The sequence below is a fragment of the Nicotiana tabacum genome, chromosome 24, assembly GCF_000715075.1.
Source record: "Nicotiana tabacum cultivar K326 chromosome 24, ASM71507v2, whole genome shotgun sequence".
Lineage (NCBI taxonomy): Eukaryota > Viridiplantae > Streptophyta > Magnoliopsida > Solanales > Solanaceae > Nicotiana > Nicotiana tabacum.
In genome coordinates, this window is record NC_134103.1 from 78,426,074 (window position 1) to 78,443,449 (window position 17,376).

The following is a 17,376-nucleotide window of genomic DNA, read 5'->3' on the forward strand; positions in this document are numbered from 1 at the left end:
CTTTTAATATTCACCAGAAAACGAAAATCAGCTAGTAGTTGGTAATGGCATTGTCAATATGAGTTGACAAAAAAAGTAATTGGACATAGTGATATATAGTAATGGCAATTTGCTGCACAAAATTTCCAGTTATCTGGTGTGGGGATCAGAATAGCTTGTCAGGGAATAAACAATGACTTATATGAACTAGGCAAAGGGGACTTGGTCTTTTCTACAGACCAATTAAGTACAACATTGGGCAAATGTTCTCTTGGTAGGTAACCTCAGCTTTGTCTCAAAAGCTATCTGATTCTGCTTCTTTATCTTGTATACACATTCTGCTGTTGGAATGCTTCCCATGTCCAGTTGAATCCCTATTTATCGAAACAAATAATACTTTTTATGCCCCAATTTACATTAAACTAAGACCAGATCTGTCAAGTTAGAAATGCAGATTTCTCATAGTAGAACATGCATGGCGCACTACCTCAAGCAGAAAGACAAACTGATATAAAGTTATTTTTTCCTCTGCTGCTGCGTGTATCATACTATATTATAAGTGGGAAGATTTTTAGGTAAAGTTATTTTACTAAAATATTCTTTAAAAATTAAATGACCAAATTACCTCTTGCTTAAATACTACCCTATAATATTCTTATACTAAAAATTAAAATTACCTTCCAAGAAATAATAAATTTATATTATGACTATGATAAATGAGAAGAGAGGCGTTAGATCCATGCAATAACTTAGTGAAGCCTATTCGCCTATTCAAATTCTTGGTGTTGCTTTCTCCTTCCAGAACATTACTGCAAATAAACTATCTTAACCTTTGGCATGCCTATTCAATATTTGGTTATTCATCTTCCAATAATTGTTACAATTTCATTCTTTTTTAACTTTATAAAGTGGACAACTAAATCAAGTAAAACAATTCTTCCCCTATCAAACCATTGTCAAATGGAAAAATCTTTTTTGATTCATAAAATATACTTTTTTTATTAGCCAAATCTACTCACCATTTGCAACACAGCCCATTTACAAGTCAAATCAGTAATTATTTTCCTTTTCCTATTAGTTTTTATGAGTGTTATGCTAATTCTATAGTTTTTATATGTATTTTTCATTATTATTGTCATAAAATGAGTATCTTTGTTTAAGAAAATTATTTGAATATACAATACAGTCCTAGCTAATTTTCATTAGGAATAGTGCTTATTTTTTACTTAACTCCTTTTTAACGTAACCAGAAAATTTAATTTCAGGAATATGCTAATTATCGTCCATTAGCGGGCTTGACTTCTTTACGTCATCTTGTTTTTTTCAATTTCACGGTAAATATCTTGGGATGGGACAATATCCTAATTGTTTCCTTCTATTTTTTCTCCTTCATTTGTGTTCTTTATTTTGGTGTGGCTTGCTTCATTCCGGACAGTGGCGGAAGCAGGATGTTATTTAGTAAACAATATATTTATTTATATCATTTTTTCTGTTTATGTTTGTTGAGATCAATCGTGTTGTTTTTAATATAGTAAAATAAATTCTATAAAGTTGTAATATAGTTTATTAATATTTATTTTATTTTATTAAGTTTTATACAATTAACATGGAATACACGTGTGTCCGAAAACTAGTTTGATAAAAGAGAGCACTTTGTCATTGTAAATTGAGCCGAGGGTTTATTGGAAACAACCTCTCTACCAGGTAGGAATAATATCTGCGTACATACTAACCTTCCCAGACCCCACGATGTGGGAGATTACACTGGGTATGTTGTTACTTGTGCATTACTCAACATCATGTCGTCGAACATGTAAAGATAAAAAAATATGACTACTAATTTAGAAAATGGAGAGCAGCAATTTGTGCCACTATCAAGATCAGCCAAGGCAAGAAGCACCTCTCTTATAGTCCGACTTTATCAGGTGAATCCTTTATACAGTAAAGAAGCTCATTAAGCAAGATCTATTAAAAATTAATGAAGATACATTTTAATCAAAAGCAACATCTAATAAACTATCAGAAACCTAGTCCTTGTGTATATATACCGAAATCCTCTAACAAGAATACAACATGACCCTCGATACAATCGCAAAGGTTCCAAGGTCATTATAATGTACATTACAAGATGGCCAAAAAGCTCATAAGCTTCCGAAGAATGCTGCATGTTGTTGCAGAATCCAACAGCCACATTCCCGCACCGCGCTGAGGAATTTGTACAGAGCAAGAGGCCAAAACTGTTGGTCCAACAATACATGCCTAATACATTGGATACCAAAACATTCCCTTAATACCCTCTGGATCAGGTTCAAAACCTAGATTCTTATAGAATTCCACAACTGCAAAAAGAAAAACGAAAGTTGCTTCAGAAGCCTATTTAGGTTAATGGAGAAACTGTAAGAAAAGATAACTTTTAAGATATAAGATTCAAAGAAGATTTAAAAGCTTTTCAACAAAAACTAGCCAATATGATTCAACACCAAACAAATCTTTACCGATCAAAGACCTTGGTTCTAATGGTACCTTGACTATCCGCGAACAATGAAATATTTCCAATGTCTCTTTGGAGAAGGGTCCTTATCAGTTTCTCAATAAGAGCTTTTCCAAGTCCTTGTCCCTTTGAATGTCAAAAAAATCCATCAAATCGACTATGTTAGTTCAAAATTAACTTCGAATTACAAGAAGATTATCAAGAAAACCATCAGTAATAGTTCCACATAAGTTTGAAAATAAGACGCATCCAATATACAAACAAGTGAAGATAATGGTTATCATATAGCATTTACAGTCATTTCCTCTTCAAGATAGATAAGCATTTCCTAGTTAAATCCATTTTTAGTTCAATATTGCAATCATGGGAAGGATCAACAAGAACATCCCAAATTGTTGCATTGAAAGCATTTGTATAGGAGTGAACGTTGGACCCCTAAGATTCAATATATCCACAAGACGTCACAGAAATGTGAACGTTAAGCTGGATCTATGTTATATGGGAGTGAACGTCGGGCCCCCTAGTTGCTTTTAGTCTTGTTAGAGACTTGTATAACAATAGAAATTAAAGAGAACTCCTAGTGCATGAGAACTTAAATCTTAAAATATTGTACTTATACGCGTCTAAATGGAGCGACATGGTTAGTGAAGATTCATTCAGCCGACCCCAACTAGCTTGGGATTGAGGCGTAGTTGTTGTATTGCATTACTAGGAAAATGAAGATGTAAGGTTGACAACTTCGACCAATCCAAAAGAATCCGGAAAAAATACCTCTGCGCAAAAATCACTTGAATCATTTAACAAAAAACAAAAATTGTGCTACTACATGAAAAGTTTCAGGAAACCTATCCTGATTCCTGACTAGTACAAGCAATGACCAGTAGCCTCTAATTAAATAGCTATGACAGCACGGACAAATTTCTTTAAGGCGCACAGAGCAGATACCTGATAGGAAGGATCAACAAGAACATCCCAAATTGTTGCATTGAAAGCATGATCTGATGTTGCACGAGCCATGCCTATCAGCTTCTTTTCTCCGTTCCCCTCTGCCAAGTAACTTGTCCAAATAGACTGAGACTTTTATCACTTACTTATAAAACTCATTTGCAAGCAAATTCAGATAATTGGGCATAATACTAAAAGACAAACATATGAATCCCACAATAAAGTTGTTCTACCTACATACCTTCTCCTGAAGAGAACTTCCTGGAATGCAAAGTTGCAACTATATAGCTATTTTTAAGAGCAGCAGCTAGCTTAGACAGTGGTCTTCGAGGCCATCCAACCTGTCAAACCAATCACATCCTATAACACATAAGTTTAGTTTTGCAACATCTAAAAGGGGATTATTTACTCACGTATCAGTAGGAGCTTGAAAACACACAACTTTGCAGAACTTAAGAAGTGCTGGGTCCTAGTAATGAAAAGTTGCTTCAACAAAATAAACATCCACGGAAAGAATACACTTTTTGAATTTCGATTTGCATTTTGTTATCCTTAGCATAGCTACCCAAGTCCCTGTCTTAATTGAAGTAACAAAAGTGGCATATTAATTAAAAGAATCACTTGTTTAATGTGTCACTAGCCTTTAATTCTTTAGCAGACTGTACCTTAAATGATCGCATCTAAAGGAGAAACAAATGCTGGGAATAGACCTCCCATGCACTAAAGGAAAAGTACATAGACTAGTATTCTTGGAATCTGGTATGGAAAGAAGGAAATCGAAGTGAAAGGGAACTATCTTGTACGAAGCAACGATAGTTGGCCCTCTATCATCTTCTATCAGGTAGACTTGATAAAAGGGCCCCAGCTTATTTCCAGAATTAGAGTTCGACCGCGGCTTTCCCCATGGAAGAAAGCAACTCATAATTGCGGCCATTCTGGAGCTTACCTGATAATTAGGAGGAAAGGAAGAGGAAGGGCTTTTTATAGATGTTGTGAATAGGGGACACAGCTTGAGGCTTCTCGGCTGCAGGAATAGAAAGCAAAATCCTCCAAAAATGAAATGAGTTCGCCATTACTACCACAAGAAAGCTTGACGGGAATAGACCTCCCGTGCAATAAAAGAAAGTATATAAGGACCAGGATTCTTGTATCTGTAGATGAGGAACTAGAGAGATATTTTGGCACCGCAGCTAGCTATCACTCTATCTCGTCAATCTTGCTTTGGCTTCTTCTTTCTTTATGTTGTACTTCAAGCTCCTCTGCTCCACCTTTCCTTTGGAACTCAAAACTTGATGTCCAATTAGTTTCCAAAAAACGGACATTTACCAGGCAATCAGTACCTGTTGGCTTGAATTTTGTGTATTTAAATTTGTCCCCAACTCATGTTGCATTTCCATATATTGTGAATAAGAGGATTAAAAAAGTGCCAACAGAAGGTAAAACGGGTTCACCTTCTTGCTTCTTATTTTAGAGTACATGGATACGGCCCCCAGAATATGAATGAAATTTCTCGTGCCTTCCTGCTAGACTATTAACAAGTACACATGCTTCTTTCATTTCACAAAGGACAAAATCATGACTGCAATTGTTCCTATAGCCTATAGCAGTATGAACATTTTCAAGTCAACCCTTAGAAGGGATGAAGAGGATGAACTTCACAATACTAACATTTTGTGTTATAGCATGTTGTGCATTGTAATTTCATATCTCCAGGCACCAAATCATCACTGTTTTTTCAATTGAAACTTATGTTGCCTAAACCTCTAATAAGAAAGCACCAAATTTTCACCCCAGTGCAAATGAAATTTGACAAATGTAATCACCTTATCACATAAAGCTTGGAGATCATACACATCAACATCTCCGCCAGAAGAGAATATAATCTGTTCGACTGTTCCATCTGGTTGAGTCTTTTCAATTAGCACAAATTCCTCAGGCAAAGGCTCTTCTTCCTCTTCTTCTTCACTGGATGGTGATTCTATAACCTGTATGGTGTTATTCTTAACAAACCTGCACTATGGAGCATCATAAGGCTATTTAAGCTTTATAAGTCTAAGTTATAACTCCAAGACGATCTTATTAGATCTTATTAAGGAAATTAATAGAGTCCACATGAAACATCCTGGAGACAGCTGTATAATCATTGTGTATCAATCAGTCTTGATTTGGGAAAGCACTTACGAAAGTGAACCTATCCCACCACATTGCACTTACTTCACTACTCAGAGCATGCAGCCTTTTTGTTGTTTATTTTTCCTTTTACTATTTGGTCAATAAGCATGTATCCTTTAACATCTCTTACGGCAAGATCTTGGCAAGTTTCCACTTAGCACAACAATAACAGCTTAAACTCAATATCTTGTACCAGTCTCATACCATTTCTTCAGACACATCACAGAAAATTAGCATAACCATATAATTGCCTCTAGTGAGGTTGATGGGAAAGCGAAAAATAACTTTAAGGAGTTAATATGTTGGTAGCAAACATTCCAAATATAAGCTTTAATGCACTTTTTGCCAAATGGAAAGCTTGTTAAACAATTATTTCAAGTACCCGGATCTGATGGATTCCCAAAATCCAGCCTTCAAGTTAGAAACCTTTGATTGCCTCTTAACTGCAAATACAATGAGAAGTAAAAGTAACTTTGCATTAGGAGACAAATTCTTGAAATTCAATAACTAAAATAACCATTATGTCTTTCCTGTCTGCTTGTGTTTGGTTTTTTCCTCTATTTCATTTTACGCAAGTCAAGCACCATGAAGTTTCCTACTATGTCAACTAAACAGAAGAATCAGTAGGAGACGAACTAAGGTTTGACTCAGATAAGAAATCAAGTTGAGGAGGAAAGACAAAGTAAAGAACCCCGATAATCAGGATTACGACATTGGAAAGAAAACAAGTTTTACATCCAAGAGTCACCCATGTACTTTCGACAATTTAGCAACTTACGATCACACAGTTACAGTAACTAAAAACCCATTACACATCTCAGTTTTCATCTACTGATTAAAGCTTTGAAACCATATTTCGACACTGAAAAGGAAACAGCTTTTACATCCAAATGTCAGCCAGATATTTGCCAGTGCAACAACTTCCAGAAGAATCAGCTTTCACAATGATGTCACCTTTACAATCACTCATCACACATCCAGATTAGAAAACTATAAAACTAAAATATGTTTATACATCACAAAAGGGAGCCTTGGAGCACCAGTAAAGTTGTCTTTGTGTGACGCATAGGTCACGGGTTCGAGCAATGGAATCAACCTCCGATACTTGTGTCAAGGTAGGCTACCTAAATCACATCCCAATGGAGTGGGGCCCTTCCATGGTTCCTGCGTGAACGTGGATGCTTCATGCATCTGGCTTATACATCACGAGGACTACCCACTGCCTTTAAATACTAGACCACCTTAACACATCTCAGCTTTCATATACCCGCTAAAACTTTTCAAGACCCAAATGGAGACGCCCCAACTGCCCTTGGGGCTTTTGCTACAGTTTTTCCTTTTGACAACACTGTTTATATCCAAATGTCAACCCGGGATCTTGACAATTTAACAACTTCCTAAAAATAAGGCTTCACAATGATCTTGCATCAAACAATCACTAATTGCCCATTACCAATTAAAGCTTTTCACACAAAATAGAGACCAATAAATCAAGATTGGAAAAATGGAACATTAGCTAGTAACACCAAAGTCAACTGCTTTGAAATGATAAATTGGGAGGGATTTTAATATTATTTTTTTTTTTAAAAATGCTTTGAAATGCCAGCAAAAACATATTTTTCACAAATGAAACTAAATAAATTAAAAAAGGAGCTACCTTTCACAAAATCCAAATTAGTCTTGCAGGGAAATGGCAATGGATTTGAAAATTGACAACGGCAGCAATTAAGAGAAACAAAATTGGACCTGTAACACAACAACAAATATAACTATATTGAACAAAAAAATCAAAAAAAAAAACTGACCAGTGATTGGTCGTTACTTACAGTGAAGAAGAAGCAGTAACGGGAGAAGTGGATAGTAAGTGGAGAGTTTGCATTTGCATATCTTTTTAATGGAATTATTTGGGTAGGAAAGGGGATAATTCCTGAAAAAATATGAACGGTGTTTGCGTCCTTTGTGCTCTTATATTCCAAGTTCCACGCTTTATTTGTTTTTTTTTTCTTTCTAGACTTCCCATCCAAATTAATTTTAAGGCCTAACTTCACACCCAAAAGAATATTTTTAAAATTGGTCAAAGATTACTTTTGGCTTAGGGATGAAATTATTTATATTCGATAGTAATAAAAGTATATAATTTTTTTTGTATATTTTTGTAATTAGTATATATAAATATATATATATATATATATATATTTCGACTATTATTTTGAGAGCGATTAATTTTACAATTGAAATTATACTGAATTCTAACTCATAATCACAGAAAGTCGTCATGAAAATATACGTCACTAATTGAGTATATCATGAAAATATAGTTACGAAAACATAGGTCGCCATTGTAAATGGCCACTATACTACTTTTGGTCGCCGCTGGAAAATGGCCAGTATACTACTTTTGGTGGCGACTTTACCACCTTACCAGTTCTTTATGCTCAATTCGTAGGTATTTTAGTTTTTGAAACATAACATCTTCATTTAGTCTTCAATTTGTACCCCTGAATGCAAAACATGCTTTGAGTTGGTAAATTAACCAGCACAACCATATTATCCCAAAAGAAGAAGAAGAAGAAGCGGCTATTTTCAATTGCTTGAGATTAGACACGAAAAAATCTTAGAGAAAATGAGTGGACCACTGGCTACAACTATATATAGTGTCTTAAGCCCGTGTAGAAGACTAAGACAACCAAGAAAAGCAGACAACTCAAGACCCATATGTAAACTTGAAATCTTTAGCTTATTTAGACCGAGAGTTCTTTTTAAGATTTCCGTTACAACAGGAGCAAAATTGAAAGCAAGTATGTGTAAGTTATTGAGAAACAACTGAAGTTCTCCAATACCATGACTTTCTTCCTCAAGAAATTTAGGCATATGTATTGAAGATCCAACATCGAAATGTCTTATCTCTGACATTGTCCAGATCTCCAGAGGGGGCTAAGTGTCGGTCTATTGATACTTCCACAATTTGGCCAGTAAAGGAGTTTTGTGTATGTATGCAGTAATATATCTCAAATGCTCAACTTGAGGTATTACATTAGAGAAATCATGTTCCATAAAAGATACGTTTAATGTCTTTAAGTAAAAAGATTTCAACTATCATGCTAACTAAAAAAGATATATTATGAGGAGAAAATCAGGGATTGCATAATCAACCACATAGTTAAAGCGAGTAATTAACATGATTCGACTTTTGTTGTTGTCATTTAGAGATATTCTCCAAATCTCATCTATGATAAATTGAAATCTCCTACCCTTTAGACTTCGATACACAATTATCGCTAGTTGATCATGACTCATTTTATTATGGCTTCTAGTCCTATCTCGGCTAATTAAAGAGACAAGTTCTAGACTCATTTCTCTCATTATATTCTTCTAAGATAATGACCCATGAATGTGTATCAAATCGATAATGAATTGATGATTCATCATAACGTTTTTTAGTACAATTAGCTCATCTGTTTGGGCTGTGAGTCGATCTAGCAAGGATGACTCAATAAAACTAGTGGCTTAAACCCAAACTTTAAGAAGAGGTCCTTCTTCTTCTTTTTCCGTACTTTTTGTGTATAGTTTAGTATTCTTACAAAATATAATATCAGTATTCACATTGGTAAGAAAATTCAAGTGAATAAGATATTAGTCACGTGTTTGTAATATTATAGCTTGTATATTATTGTAAAAAAAATTTATGCACTAATACGAAGATTTGTGTAGCTTAATTCAAAGTTTTCTTCCTACTTTTATAATGATTTTGTACTTTTGTTCTATTTACTTATAGACACCTATTGAACTAAGCGGTCGTTTGGTAGGATGCACTCGATTAAATAATGCATACATTAGCTTTGCGTATTAATAATACCTTGTTTGGTACACATTTTGAACTTATGCATTAGTTATGCAAGTATTAGTTATACACCTTATTTGATATTATCGTATGCATAACTAATGCATAGGAAATCATGGTATTAACAATACATTGGTTTTAATGCATGCATTAGCTTAGTTAAAAACAAAATTGCCCTTCAAAATTTATGCTTAATTAAAATATACTATTATATTAAGGCAAGTTTGAAATAATCCAAGAAAGTAAAAAATAAAATTATATCCCTAGTAAATAAATAAATATTTAGCATATTTTTTTTAGGCCAAATAGGTATACGGCCCCTTAAACTTGGCTCCAGTTTCCATTTTGACACCTTAACTTAGCTATTTTCCTATTGAATTCTTTAACTGTACTTTGGACTATACCATTTAAACACAATGCATGACTGGGCTATAAAAACTTAAGCGCGTGTTTTTAAATGCTTCCCCCGTGGAATAACATACCAATAATAGTCTGACACGTGTTTATTTATTCAGGTCGGATAAAAAACCCCGTTTTTACCTTACCACATACCTCGCCTCACTTAATTGATCTTCCACCCAAAATTCCCTTTCTTTAGCCTAATAAACCCTAATAAACTACATTGAAACCGATTTTCGGTGGAATATTCATCGATTTTGAGTTAGATTCAACTGTCCGTCAACTATTTGGCCATTATATTACTAATACGGGTAATCGTTTGCTTCTTTTGACAGTGGTGGTGAGTGGAGTTGGTCGTAACTAGAGCTGGTCATGACTGGAGTTGGTCGTGACTGAAGTTTCGAGGGTCTAGACATGTCTGCAGACGAATATATTCTTGTCGATTTTCACCATGGTGAACATATTGTCAAGGATCTTGTCCCGAGATATGTAGGAGAGAGGGGTGAGGATGGTCACATGATAGACAAGGACCACTTTTCTCTTTTTTGAGCTTCTGTCCTATACAAAGGATATGGGTTATGCTGAGGTAGAGGGTTTTTATTTAATTAATCCTAAATCTAATGACTTTGTCTTGATTGAAAATAATGAACAACTGTATAATATAGTTTGTCACCTTAATCATCTTGATCATTTAGATTTGTATATTAAGCATGTAGTTAATGAGTCTGTGTTGCTTGATGAGACTGTCCCATGTGGCCTTTTATGTGGGCCAGAAGTTATTGAACCAAGTGAAATACATTAAATAAAGAGGCTAGGGCAACATCTACTGTTCCAGAGGATATAAATGTCCAAGAAAGTGCTGCAGATAACACATCTGTGCCTGAGAAAAATCTAGCTGATGTTGGGGTTGCAGGTAAGAATTTACAAGGGGCTGAAGAAACAACAAACATAGATGCTAGTTTGGCATTAGATCTGTCAAGTAGTGAGTCTGAATTAGATAACATTCATGATGATGATGATAGTGATGTGAATGAAAAGCTCACTTCATTAAGGCATGAAAGAAGAAAGAAGAAAAAATAGAAGAAACAAAGAAAGAAACCTACTCCAACTGAAGAGATTATTCTGGGAGAAGCTGGAATAGATAAAGGCTTTGAGGATATTGGCAAACCATCTAAGAGGACAGGTTTGATGAAAAATTAGGATGGGATGAAGACTACTACACCAGTTCTGATATTGGAAGTGATGATAGCACAAATGAGTTAGATGTTTTAGCTGAAAAGGGTATTGACTTACCTCCTAGAAGGAGAAGTAAAAAGGTAAGATTTGACCCTGACTGTTACCTTGCTATTTTTGAGCTTGGTGTGGTATTTGAAAATGATGTAGAGTTTAGAAAAGCAGTAGCCTCATATGCTGTGGAGAACAAAGTGCAACTAACAATTAGGCCTAATGAAAAGGATAGGGTTAGAGTTAAGTGTAAAGGAGCCAAGTGTAACTGGGAATTGTATGCAAGCAATTATAGAGATTCGTGTGACTTTACTGTGAAGAAGTACCATCCAGCTCATAAGTGCAACACCAAAAATAAGAATAAATTATGTACTTCTAAGTACATTGCCAATAAGTACAAAGATAGGATTATTTTTCAGCCAAATATTAAGTTGTGGGAGATTCAGAATTTGGTGAGGGATAAGTTAGGTTTGTATGTTGGAAGGACTGTTTGTTACAGGGCTAAGTGTAGGGTGATAAGTCAATTCATGGGTGACTGAGGATGGAATTTAACATACTTGATGATTATGCTAATATTATTAAGCAAACAAATCCTAGGAGTTCATGCTGGATCAGAACAGATAGTGAGACTATTCCTGGCAAGAATCTGTTTGTCTATTTCTATCTATGTTTAGATGCTTTGAAAAGAGGATGATTAGAAGGGTGCAGAAGAATTATAGGATTTGATGGTTATTTTCTAAAGGGAATCTGCAAGGGTGAGTTACTTGTTGCAGTTGGTAGAAATGGGAACAATCAAATATTTTCTATTGCATGGGCTGTAGTTGATCAAGAGACAAAACACTCCTGGAGCTGGTTCATCACATATTTGATTGCAGATTTACAGTTGGGATATGGTGTTGGCTTAACTGTTATGTCAGATATGCAAAAGGTAAAGTTACAATCAACTTTTAATTTTTCTTTTTCCTGCTTTATATATATTGTCCACTAACAGTTATTACTATTTTTTGTAGGGACTAGTACTAACTATAAAGGAATTACTACCAATGGCAGAATACAGAATGTGTGCTAGACACATTTGGTCTAACTGGTCCAAGAACTGGAGAGGTGAAGAAAGGAGGAAATAATTCTGGAGATGTGCCAAAGCATCTTATGAAATAAAATTCAAGGAAGAACTGGAAGCAATGAATAAGCTTGGTTATAAGATATGTGAAGAATTGTTAAAGTATGATAAAGAGTATTGGTGTAGGGCATACTTTAGAGAAGATTCAAAGTGCGATGTCATTGAGAATAACATGTGTGAAACATTCAATTCTTGGATAGTAGGTCCTAGGCACAAGTCTGTTATAACTATGTTGGAAGAAATTAGACATAAAATCATGAATAGGACTATTGAAATGAGGAAGTTTGCTGAGACTTGGGTGTATGTGAAATGCAGAACATGGGTTTGAAGTTGATGAAGGTGTGTACAGATTCATTGTTGATTTTAGGACCATGATATGTACTTGTAGATCATGGATGTTGAGAGGCATTCCATGTCAACATGCAGTATGTGCATTCTATGATAGAGAAATAGACCCAGATGATTATGTTGCCCACTGGTATAGGAAGGAAACTTTCCTTAAAGGTTATCAGCATTTCATTCAACCAATTCCCAGCATGAAGATGTGGTCGGATTCAACAAATCCATCGATAGAGCCTCCGAAACCTAAACCTATGCCAGGTAGACCAAAGAGATGTAGGAGAAAAGCCAAGGATGAACCAAGAAAAAAGCATGGTAAACTATCAAAGAAAGGGGTAAAGATGACTTGTTCAAACTGCCAACAAACAGGACACAACAAATCAGGATGCAGGAAAGGGGTAAGTTCTGATATTTGTAATCCTGTCTTTTACATTCTTTTTTTGCAATTCTGATATTCTTTTCTTTTACTTCTGTCAGCATGTTCCAAGAAGTGCTACTCAACAAAGTCAAAATATGCCACCACCTCCACCAAGATCATCTCAGGAAATACCATCTCAACAAAGCAATCCATCCTTTATATGCGAGGATACAAGTGTTGTCAAAAGACAAAGCAACAACCAATCAACTGGGCTTGGTAGAGGAAGAGAAAGAGGAAAAGGCCATGGACTAGGTAGGGGAAAAGGAAGAGGAACTACACTAGGAGGAGGCTCGGCTAATGCAGCAACCATTGGACATAAAAGGCCAAGGCATACTGGTTTTGGAATTTTCACTGACACTATGACTGGAACTACTATCCTGAATGTAAGGGTGTATAGTTTATTATAATGCAGTTTTGTGGGCTGGAATTGTTCTATTTTTTTTACTAATTCATTGTATTTTACAGCCTGGTATATCACCTGAGAGAGTCATATCAGATGGGGCATTCAAGGATACATCTGCAACTAACATAGACATTGGATTTAAGCCCCCCGGATTGAAGTTTAAAGGAAGAAATGCAGTGACAAGGTCACAACTTCAGCAAATGAGTGCAGCAAGGAAAAAAGGGTTTTCAAGTTAAACGAGTTCAGTTGCATCTACACTGTGAAGCAGACCAGTTTTTATTTATGTTATCTAAGATGTCACTACCAGTTTTTTGTTTGGGCAGTTGTGCTCTATTAGAGTTTACTAGTTTGGGCAGTTATATGTTTGGGAAAATAATGCTCTATTTTTTGTTATTTGTAGACTAAAACAATGGTCTATTTCTTAGCTTGGATGTAATGCTAGTCCATCACATTATGCAATGGAATGTTTAGGCAGTTATGTTTTCAATTCATGAATATGAATTTGCATTTCATTCATAACACATTATGGAAGTGCAGCTGAACTTAAATTTGCATTAAAAATTAGTCATTTCCATTTCATTCATAACAAGATAGTGTACATTAACAAAAGGCCAAATTCCTAGTACTTACTTCCAACATACTATATTTTTCTTGAACTAATAGCAGCAACTACAACACTATTAGCACTAGCATATCATAAAAATACTATATTGTTCTTCAAACCACCAGCATCACCAAAGCCAAATCCATAGAAACAGCACCACCACCACAACACATAACCACTTCAACTACGCAACTGTTTTCTCAGTTCTTTCGACTCTTTTCAACAGACCCCGTATAACCCTCTTAGCTTGGTCAGGCATTTCATCATCATGCCATCTGAAATATTTGTAGCCACATCGACCCTACAAAATTCAAAAAGAAATGCGGCCAAAAAAATTAAAAATAGATTTCTTTATTAAGAAATTCAAGGGTCTAACAAAAATAATACGATCGACTTACCAATTTACAACCATAAAATCGGTGACCTGGGTTTGCAGATGACCATGATATAGTCAGTGGCGCATTAAATCCACAGTGGCAAATTTCTATTCCATTGCGAGAAGTTGTTGATTTTTGTGACATGGAACTGATAAACGAGAAAGATGAGGAAGAAATCAGATCAAGATTCAAGCTTGGGCACCTAAGCTTTAGTAGAAGGGGAAAATGGCGAATTTGCAAGGGAAGAAAACGAAAGAGGAATTAGGGCATTCTTGAGAGAAAAAATGGGAAAATCGGGTGTTTTAAAGTGGATCTAACGGGTGGATTTTATTTTTACCGTTGGAATATCCACCTAAGCAAATATTAATAACATTCACGCGCTTATTATGTGTGGACATAACGCTCCTTTGGCCGGACATGCGTTGTGTTTAAATAGTATACACCAAAATAGAATTAAAGTGTTCAATAGGAAAAGCGCTAAATTAAGGTGTCAAAATAGAAACCAGAGCCAAGTTTAAGGGGCCGTCTATATATTTGCCCTTTTTTTTATAAATAAACATTGAGTTTTATACTACAATATAGGCAGACAAATTAAATAATTTTTTAAAATTTTTTCATATAAAAACATTCCTCAACATATGTTTTTTTTAAAAAGATAAAATGATGAACTAGTTATGAGGGTATTTTTATAAAAAAAATAATTCTTTTAGAAATTGTGCTACGCTTTAATACATCAGACCTAACAATGGCTAAGAAATATGTCAGCATAACTAATGCAAACATAATTAATGCCATCATAACTAATACGAACATTACTAATACACCATATTCAGCATTATTCTTATGCATGTATAGGGTAAAATATATTCATATTAAAAGCTCGCATGATAAAGTGACACGTGGAGCCGAAGACAAAAGGCAATCAGGTACGAAGGCAGTAATCTCATTTGTTCCCGAACGGAATGGTGTTCATAAAGGCGAAATAAATGTCTGCCACCTGGTAGCATTTAATGGATAATATTCTATAGCATTAAGTACATGGTCTGTTACAGAGAATATGGTATTCACTGCCTATCGTTACACATTCTTCAATAGCCTTCATAATTGTCATTTAAGAGGGGCTTGATTCTAGGACCTTGTTCCTTAGGTGCAGCTATAAATAGTGAGCTCTACAACTATTGTAAGGGACACGAATTTTCTGACAAGCATATACTATACTCTGTTCAAAGCTCAATAATATTTTATCTTTCTGCTTATTAATATTGTTACTATTGCCTCCGGAAGCTCTGCTCCCGAAACTTTACTATTTTATCTTGATTTCAATACTAAGTCCTACATTCTCGTTTAATTTTTTAAACATTTTAGGGTCAAATCAATTCACTTGTCTATAAACCACGTATAAATTCAACTATACCATTTTACGGGCAAACTGTTTGGCGCTCACAGTGGGGCTTAGACAGTTGTATAATTGAGTTGATCCTTGCATCTATTACTAACCTGTTTGATTCTTTGTTCTTAGCAAAAATCATAGAAAATGGCAGATAATGATGTCAACATCGCACACAACGTTGAGGCCCACGGAAATCAACCTTAGCATGAAGATTCGATCAGACTCGCAACGAGGGGGATGAGTCCATGCCGGTTCATAGCGGGTAATATCCACGACATGTTCGAGAGGCAACTCCTTATGATGCTAAAGACGAGCACGTCGTTGAAACAGTAAGGATCCTGAGGGAGCAACAAAAGGCCATTATGGGCCATCTGTCACGACAGGATCAAGTCATGACAGAATTGAGACAAGCATTATCATACACTTCGAACAACATGAATGGACGAGGTCCCGCCCCTCCCTGTGCTCCCGCAAATCAAACAACGCAGAGGGTCGACAACAATACCCCGAGGGGAGAAGTTGGCTTTGACAGGGCCAGGGGAACGGTAGCGGATCCAGTAACAATAGTGAGAATGATCCCTTTAAAATTGAACTCATGCGGTTTGTGAGGGAAATAAATGCCTGAATGGATCACATTGCGGGCGCACAACCAGTATTAAAAGGACCAGACTCAAAGAAGTACACTCGATTGTCGTTCAAACCAAGCGCGGCACCAGAGTTGATCTCTAAGCGGTTCAAAATGTCAGACGTGCCGAAGTATGATGGGACTTCGGATCCTCAGGAGCACATCACCACCTATATAATGGCGGTGAAGGGAAACAATTTAGCTCTACATGAAATTGACTCGGTCTTATAGAAAAAATTCGGGGAGACCCTTATAAGGGGGCCCTGACATGGTATTCGCTCTTGCTCGGCCACTCAATAGATTCTTTTGAGATGCCCGTAAATTCCTTCATCAAGGCCCATGCCGGGGACAGAAAGGTTTAAGCCCGAAAGGCCGACATATTTAGGATTGCACAAGGAGAGTCTGAATTGCTGCGAGAGTTCGTGACCAGATTTCAGAAAGAAAGGATGTTGCTCTCAGTCGTACCAGACGAGTGGGCAGCTGAAGTATTTAGTAAAAGGTTGAATCCGAGAAGTTCTGATTCTTACCGAAAGTTGAAAGAAAGTCTGATGGAGTTCTAGGAAACAACATGGGCAGATGTTCACAACCGGTACAAGTCAAAGATAATAATTGAGGATGATCATCTCGATTTCCCGGCATCAACCAAGGGTCGGGACCGGAAAAAGAATAAGGAGAAATTAAAGGATGATATTGACACAGATCGATGATATTCAAGAGGTTGGTTTTTACCTTATGAAAGGGTCGAAGGACGTGGTAGAGGTTTCCATTCGACGGATAGATTCGCTACCAATAGAAGTGTTGATCACGGCCGGAATAACAGGTCATTGCAGGATAAGGAATTATCAGGTTCCCGAGATTCCTCTTACCTAGGCTTTCCGAACACAACTTCAATGTCAGCGTAGTGGAGTTGGTGTCAGCTATGAGGAATATTAAGAAAGAATGGTTCCCAAAACCGATGAGATCCGATCCTAGTAAGAGGGATCCTAGTTTGTGGTGTGAATACCATAGGACCAATGGTCATCGAACTGGGGACGGCGGGCATTTGCACG

The 17,376-nt window shown here is 36.0% G+C and overlaps 1 protein-coding gene across 1 annotated transcript; it reads right to left on the reverse strand.

Moving 5' to 3' along the window:
- Positions 1-1,916: 1,916 nt before the first annotated feature.
- Positions 1,917-7,576, reverse strand: LOC107779554 (histone acetyltransferase TAP1). Its single transcript, XM_016600003.2, has 8 exons — positions 7,414-7,576; positions 7,245-7,333; positions 5,970-6,030; positions 5,239-5,425; positions 3,657-3,756; positions 3,416-3,516; positions 2,503-2,596; positions 1,917-2,318 (listed from the first exon to the last, which is right to left on the reverse strand). Exons 1-8 carry the CDS (start codon positions 7,470-7,472, stop codon positions 2,239-2,241), a joined length of 771 nt encoding a protein of 256 aa, XP_016455489.1. The 5' UTR covers positions 7,473-7,576; the 3' UTR covers positions 1,917-2,238.
- Positions 7,577-17,376: the final 9,800 nt, after the last annotated feature.

What these genes read in the sequence shown, in the direction of transcription:
- LOC107779554 (XM_016600003.2), bottom strand. Translation starts at nt 7,472, where the DNA reads ATGCAAATGCAAACTCTCCACTTACTATCCACTTCTCCCGTTACTGCT. An exon ending in TCCAAGCTTTATGTGATAAG is followed by an intron (nt 3,757 to 5,238) that starts GTGATTACATTT and finishes TTGGTTTGACAG; the next exon opens with GTTGGATGGCCTCGAAGACC. An exon ending in TTGTTGATCCTTCCTATCAG is followed by an intron (nt 2,597 to 3,415) that starts GTATCTGCTCTG and finishes TGACATTCAAAG; the next exon opens with GGACAAGGACTTGGAAAAGC.